The 7378-nt window shown below is 38.0% G+C and overlaps 1 protein-coding gene across 1 annotated transcript; it reads left to right on the top strand.

The window, feature by feature from the left end:
* Positions 1-261: 261 nt before the first annotated feature.
* LOC122904096 (ATP synthase subunit epsilon, mitochondrial) lies at positions 262-610 on the top strand. The gene has a single exon (XM_044244581.1). The coding sequence runs from the start codon at positions 334-336 to the stop codon at positions 487-489; it is 156 nt and encodes a 51-aa protein (XP_044100516.1). The 5' UTR covers positions 262-333; the 3' UTR covers positions 490-610.
* Positions 611-7378: the final 6768 nt, after the last annotated feature.

Below are 7378 nucleotides of genomic sequence, written 5' to 3'. Positions count from 1 at the left end.
TGATAAAATGGCCCAAGGTGGTAGCAGACAAGATAGCAAAAAGCTATGAAATTCTGGATATATTTTAAAGGTAGAACCAATTGATTTGCTGATGGATTGGGGATTGGATATGGGGTATGAAAAATAGAGAGGAATCAAGATTTTTGACCTGAGAAACTGAAAGAAGGAAACTGTTAATTTACTGAGACGGAGAAGACTATGGAATAGGCTTGGGGTGGGAGGAAAAGAAGTATCAAAAGTTTAATACTGGACCTTCCTGCCGCTGGGCTGTGCGCCGAGCCGACATTGAGGCGTCCTCGTGATTCGACCCCACGCGCCCACCCTCGCAACATCATGGTGGCCTACTGGCGACAGGCTGGACTCAGCTACATCCGGTACTCCCAGATCTGTGCAAAAGCAGTGAGAGACGCACTGAAGGCCGAGTTCAAAGCAAATGCTGAGAAGACTTCTGGCAGCACCGTAAAAATTGTGAAACTGAAAAAAGAGTAATCTACCCTGGGTAAAGCTTGAAATGCTACATTTTCCAGGGTGAAGATGCGTGGGTCCATGTTACGACAGACTGAAAACGATCTCCCTGCATGGAAAAAAAAAAAATCCTTGTCTTGTTCTAGATTGACAATGCCAATAAATTAAAATATGGTTCAAAAAAAAAAAAAAGTTTAATACTATACAAAGTTCAGATGCCTATTAAGTACCCAAGTGGGGATGTCTAGAGGCAACTCAATATTAATGATCCTGAACTTCAGGGAAGAGGTCTGAATTGGAGACATAAATTTAAGATTGGTCAGAGTATAGGTGGTATTCAAAAACATAAGATAGGATCGAATTGCCAGGGGCATTATTGTAGAAGAGGTCCAAAGACTAAGAACTTGCAAAGGTTTAGATGTCTAGGAAATAAGGAAAAACCATCAGATGAAACTGAGACAGTGATAGTAAGTGCAGTACCATGGAGATGCACTACCCAAATTCCACTTCCAGAAAGGACTTGTTTCCCAGAAAAGGAAGTATGGGGAGCAGACCACCACAGATATCAGCTACTTTAGGTTTAGCCTTGGCAGCAGAGACGACCCTGGCAAAAAGCATGACCTTCTCTAACAATCCCACTTAAGAAAACAGTGTTTTTTATATTGGAAGCCTATTCTGGCAACTTTTAGGTAAATAGTCCTATATTTAGTAATACTGGAGGAACCATCACATGAAGAGAATTAAATGAAACCCCATAATCAAATTCAGCTTTCTTCCTTTTTTGAATTGCAGTATCTTAAACAGCTCTTTAATTCAGTAAGTTTTGCATTTTATACTTAATTAGTAACTATAAGTATTTCTCTAAATATTCTGGAGGCTCTATCACTTCCTTGGTCATTCGATTATAGCAACAAAAGCAAAAATGCAGAAAGGAACAACTTTGAATGGCTTTTTTTACCCAATTGCAATTATCTATTAATTTTCTATATTTCCAATAGATGGTCAAAAACTATACATCTTTGTATCTATGGTATCTAAACATGCACTAGTTCTTGACTTGTACTCAAGAAATAAATATTACATAAACAAATTAATTAACGTATCCTCATAGACAGAGCTATTGAAAAGAAAAATGAACACCATTTAATTTTATTTTCTGTTCCTTTTTTTTCTTTTTTTTCTCCTTTTTTTAAATAATAGAATGCCAAAAAAGAATGAAGTGGCAGAAAAATAAGAGAAGAGGGGCAGGAAACATTTAGATAATACATAATTAATTGATGGCTGATTGTAAGATTATCTCTTTTATCATTTATATAAAAGCTTAAAGTGTAGCATGGTCAAATAATTTGTGTAACACAGCACAGATTTATCACCAGTATATGCACCATCCATCGGTTCAATCACAATTGTTGGAACATTTTGTTCACTTTTGAAAAATTATATTTTACATCTATAGCTTCAAACATTTATATATTAATTGAAGTTATGTATGTCTAATTGACCTTTTCTAATTTTTACATTTTTCATAATTTAAAATGTATTAGTTACCATGGAAACAATGTCATCAAGTAAGAGCAAACCTTGGTGACATCCACAAATGAAATATAAAGTCAATTAATAAAATGGCTGTGTAATTTATAATAGTTAGAATGAGTTACCTGATCTAATGTGAAATACAGAATGTGGGGAGACGTGTGGCCACCCATCAGAGCTTTTTTCTCCTAAAATCTCAGGTAAGTTCAGTCATCATACCCTTATAATATATGAGCTTATTTTAGATACATTTTGCCACATAAATCATCTCAGAAATGGTTCACAGTTTTAATTAACCTCAGAAAAAAAGGGAAAATAAAATTAAGCAATCCACAGACTCTGCACTGATCGTCCATTCCAGGATCTTTGCCTCCTTCTAACTGTGCCTTACACTGAATTGCTGATTTCTCCATCTGGTGATTTGTTTGCAGATGAGTCTGACTTAGCTCAGGAGAATCCACAAAGTAGACAACTTCAGGTGATGAGACTTCAGGGTACCAGGAAGATCTCTGTATAAGAATACTGTCTCTCACCCCATGATCTCTTGTGCATGAAATTCTACCATCTGTTTCCATTAGTTGAGCATCAACTTCCCTAATAGGGGGAAGGGATTCCAACTGTTTTCCAGTTGGAATCACAGGTAGTTTAAGAGGACCTCTCTTAAACTACAGATCTGAATTGCCAAAATTTGAGACCAGAACATATTCCAGAGAGCCTCATATTTTATAGATGAGGAAACTTGAACCCCAGTACCAAATATCAAGTAAAGAACAGAGCTAAATGAGAATACCTGTCTCCTAGCAAATTAATAACCCAGAAGCCCTGGGAGCCTGTAAAAGAGGTGTGCAAAGAGGGAAAGTGGGTGATGGTAGTTTATTTTGGATGTGATTCCAATTAATAGGAGTGAAGAACCAGGGAGAGTAAAACAGGAAAGAAAAGAATGCCAATATAACAATCCTTAGAGAATGGTTTGATGTGGAACACTACACAACAGTGAAAAGAACAAGCCACTAACCTACAATATAGGTGAACCTCACTGGCATACTATTGCATGTGAGAAGTCAGACCGAGGTCAAGATATACAGTATGAATATATTTTAAATTCAGAAACAGAGGGTGCATAAGCTAACCTTCTGGGGTGCTCAAAATATTCTATATCTTAAACTTGGTGATGGTTCCATGGATATGTATATATGCACACATACTCATAAAGCTATATGTGTAAGATTATGAAGTTATACGTGAGTTATGCCTCAATTTTTTGTCTTTTTTGAAAGAATGCTTTATTGAGTTGACCAACACTGTTGCCAACAGCTGTTCAATTCTGCAGGGACCTTCACGGTGTTATTTAGAATGAAGTTTACAAGTGCTTACCTAAGGAATGAGAGGGAGAAACATTTAGCTATCATATCCCAGTGCCTATTGATTATTTCCCTGATGGGGTATTAATTTCCCCACATCTACATGTGTGCCAAGTGGACCTGAAAAAGCCCCAAGGCAGAAATCAAGAGACAGACAGCTCATCTTTGAGATGAGGCACAGACAACATAACAGAGATGGGAGTCTGCTAGCAACTGTTCTCCAGTTGGAATCACAGGTAAAGCTGAGAAAAATGTGAAACAACAATCAAGCTATGTCTGATCCACACAGACTTCCCACACATGCCAAGGACGTGATACTATAGGTGAAGCAAAGGTGTCAAATCCTGTTGCCTATAAAAAGGGTAACCTAGGGGAAGGCAGGGAAAACTGAACAGGAAGTCATCAGAGAGGGAGAAAATCCATGAAAGACTCTTAACTATAGGAAACAAACTGAGGGTTGCTGGAGGGGAGGTGGGCGGGGGGATGGGATAATTGGGTGATGGGCATTAAGAAGGGCACGTGATGTGATGACCACTGGGTGTTATACACAACTGATGAATTACTGAATACTACATCTGAAAATAATGATGCACTATATGTTGGCTCATTGAATTTAAATAAATTTTTTTATTTTTTTTATTTATTGGACAGAGAGATCACAAGTAGGCAGAGAGGCTGGCAGAGAGAGAGAAGGAAGCAGGCTCCCCACTGAGTAGAGAGCCCAATGCGGGGCTAGATCCCAGTACCCTGGGATCATGACCTGAGCCAAAGGCAGAGGCCCAACCCACTGAGCCACCCAGGTGCCCCTAAATAAAAATTTTTTAAAAGAAAAAGGTAACCTTAGTGAAAAAAAATGGATAAATGATAAGAAAACATGATCATATCTCAAATAAAATATATTCCACTTGGTCTTGTGGTGCTTTAAAAATCAATGAGCCCCATGTGGAAAAACCTTGTATATGTAAGGGAAATAAAGAGGAGTGGAAAGGGTTGTACTGCTTCTCCTTTCCACAATGAGGACCTGGTTGGTCCAAAAATACATAGACTTAGATCAATATCAGTGGAGATGAATTGACCAATGAGGATATGCCTTTAATGATAGAGTCAGAGAGCTGAGAAAGAGTTTTAGATTAATGTCAAGATTTCCCAATAATCAAATACCCTGCAGTTCAGGCACTGAAACTTCATTAACTACTTATGAAAGTTCCCTTTGCAGCAAATAACTTTGAGCACTTTGCAACCTTCCTTAGAAGAGAGGGAAGGACTGAGAAATGTGTTCCTTAGCAATAAAATTAAGTATATTTATATAAATTAGTCTCTCAAAGAGTTCCCAATCAAATCACTGCCTTGACTCTTTAGCTGAACTCAGCTGCTAGAATAACACTTAAATGGGCTACAACAAAACTTAGCATAAGCAGAGAAAGTAACAAAGGCTGTGTCCATCACACAAATAGATGTTGTGGAGACTGCTGTTGCCTGACTGTACCCAACATCCATTCACTCCTCCCTTCTTTCTTTCAGGTAGCCCTTCCACAAGCAGCACATAAAAATCAGTCCTGATGTGACTTACATAGCTTAAACCAAAGAGAACATTCCATTTTCCTAGGCTCTATTATTAATTCAGACTATCAGATGACCATGGTATACAAGCATTTATTCTTCCCTGGGTTTCTCTGGGTGATTATAAAGCCAGGAACTGTGGTCTTCATATTGCTTAAAGCCTGAGAACATTCCATGAACATAGAGGAAAGAGGAGTGAAGAAAGGAGAATGAAAAGAGCATGCATCGAGGCAACTGTGAAGCCCAAAACACCCTAGACTTGTAAATATAGGGCCAATAATTTTGATGTATTTCAGATGGTTTGATATGTGTTTCATGTTGCTGCTGATTCATTTATTTTGCTTTGTTTTATTTCTATTTTTAACAACTATTACCCTTCACCAAATAAAGACTGGATGAGCCAAATGCCAACTGCCACACTGAAATATAAGCAGGATACCCTGGCATTCCCATTCTTGATTGAAGTTCATCATCATTTTGCATAAAATTTGGAGCTGTATGGGGTATTTCCAAACAATTTGAATAAAATATATTTCTTCCAGGTAAACTGACTTGCTTATCTATTCCAATTTTATGCAAATATTATTATAAATTCCAGCTTTAGTAAGAGGTCTCCGAACCTACCCAAATTCATTCAAAACATCTCTGAGATTCTAAGCTGTAGCAATCTCTTGGCCTAGAATTTCATCTGAGCTAAGAAACTGGAGAGTAAAAGAAAATGCACAATTCTTTTTTTCATTCATTTCTAAACAATCTGAGCAACTAAACATATAAAGCATGATTCTGGGTATTGACTAAGTTTAATGTAAAGGAAATTTTTATTTCTCTTCCTTCTTGCAAGCTTTTCATTTAGGAATTTTTTAAAAATCTTGTTAAACTGAAGTGGAATAAATACAAAAAAGCCTCTTATTAACAAATCCTTATTATATGTGTGTGCATTAATATATAAATATTCATATATATGTATATACAATTCTATGTATTCAAATTGTTTTTAACTGGACACTAGCTACCTATTTAAAAGATTTTATAAAACCACTAGCTTAAAAAACAAAAACACAACACTAGCTCTCACATATTGTTATCATGAATCAAGCTCTGGTCTTCCACTGTCTTTCTCCGTGTCCTTAAATCCCTAACTGTGCCTTGATGTTATTGGTAGAAAAGCAAGTCTTCTTGATGTCTTCAGGAAACTCACAAGTCCTTCCCTCACTTTGTATGTCATATCATGTGATACTTTTACCTTTTTATTCTATGGTAATTTAGGAAGAGGATATTCCAAGGTAGGTTTTTAGCAATCAAACTTTGCTTTACTGCTTGTCCTTTACTCTAACCCTACTCAATACTGGGGCCCCTGGGTGGCTCAGTCAGTTAAGCATGCAACTCTTTTTTTTTTTTCCAAGACTTTATTTATTTATTTGACAGACAGAGTCACAAGTAAGCAGAGAGGCAGGCAGAGAGAGAGGAGGAAGCAGGCTCCCCACTGAGCAGGGAGCCTCGATCCCAGGACCCTGAGATCATGACCCGATCTGAAGGCAGAGGCTTAACCCACTGAGCCACCCAGGCGCCCCTAAGCATCCAACTCTTGATTTCAGCTTGGGTCATGATCTCAGGGTCCTGAGATGGAGCTCTGTGTTGGCTCTGTGCTGGGTGTAAAGACTGCTTAGGAGTCTCTCTCTCCCTCTCCCACGGCCCCTTTCCCTCCTAGTTCACACATGTATGCTCTCTCAAAAACAAACAAACAAACAAATAAACACCAAACCTACTCAGTACAACTTATCTCTTCTACAGATTTCAAAAAGGCTGTTTTGTGTTGATATGAGTCACTACTGCTTCTATATGAAGAAAAATTAAGATGCTAAAATAAATGAACATGTCAGTCATTTCTTCTGCTTCCAACCAAATGTGTAAAATCGTGTGGTTGATAAGCTAGAAAGACTTTAAAATAAATAACAATTTCACTTTACAGCTCAGCTTAGAAGGACATCTCTTCTGGCTTCTCAGAGAGAATACATGCCACAATTACGCTGCATTAAAAAGCAATCCTAAAATCGAAGGGGCTCAAAAAACAAACAAAAAAATAAGGTTTATTTTTTGGTCAAGCTCTATGTCACTGTAGATCACCTATATCTATTCTGCACTGTCGTCACTCAGGATCCTGGCTAATGGAGCAGCCACTGTTTGGAATGCTATTAATCACTTTGGCAGAGGGAAAAGAATGTGGCAAATCACCTACTGGATCTCCAAGTAGAGAAGGTTTTGCTCACACTCTACTGACCTAGAAGGTTTTGCTCACATTTTTTTTCAAGATTTTATTTATTTATTTGACAGAGAGAGCGAGAGAAAGAGCATAAGTGGGGCAGCAGAGGGAGAGGGAGAAGCAGCAGCCCCCTTCACTGAGCAGGGAGACCCAATGTGGGGCCTAATCCCAGGACCTGGGGACCCACACTGAAGACAGA

Source organism: Neovison vison, chromosome 4 (assembly GCF_020171115.1).
Source record: "Neovison vison isolate M4711 chromosome 4, ASM_NN_V1, whole genome shotgun sequence".
Lineage (NCBI taxonomy): Eukaryota > Metazoa > Chordata > Mammalia > Carnivora > Mustelidae > Neogale > Neogale vison.
The sequence above is the reverse complement of the archived record's forward strand: the minus strand, read 5'-3'. Positions and strand labels throughout refer to the sequence as shown.

Bases quoted from the DNA above. Each gene is read 5' to 3' on its own strand.
- LOC122904096 (XM_044244581.1), top strand. From the start codon at position 334: ATGGTGGCCTACTGGCGACAGGCTGGACTCAGCTACATCCGGTACTCC.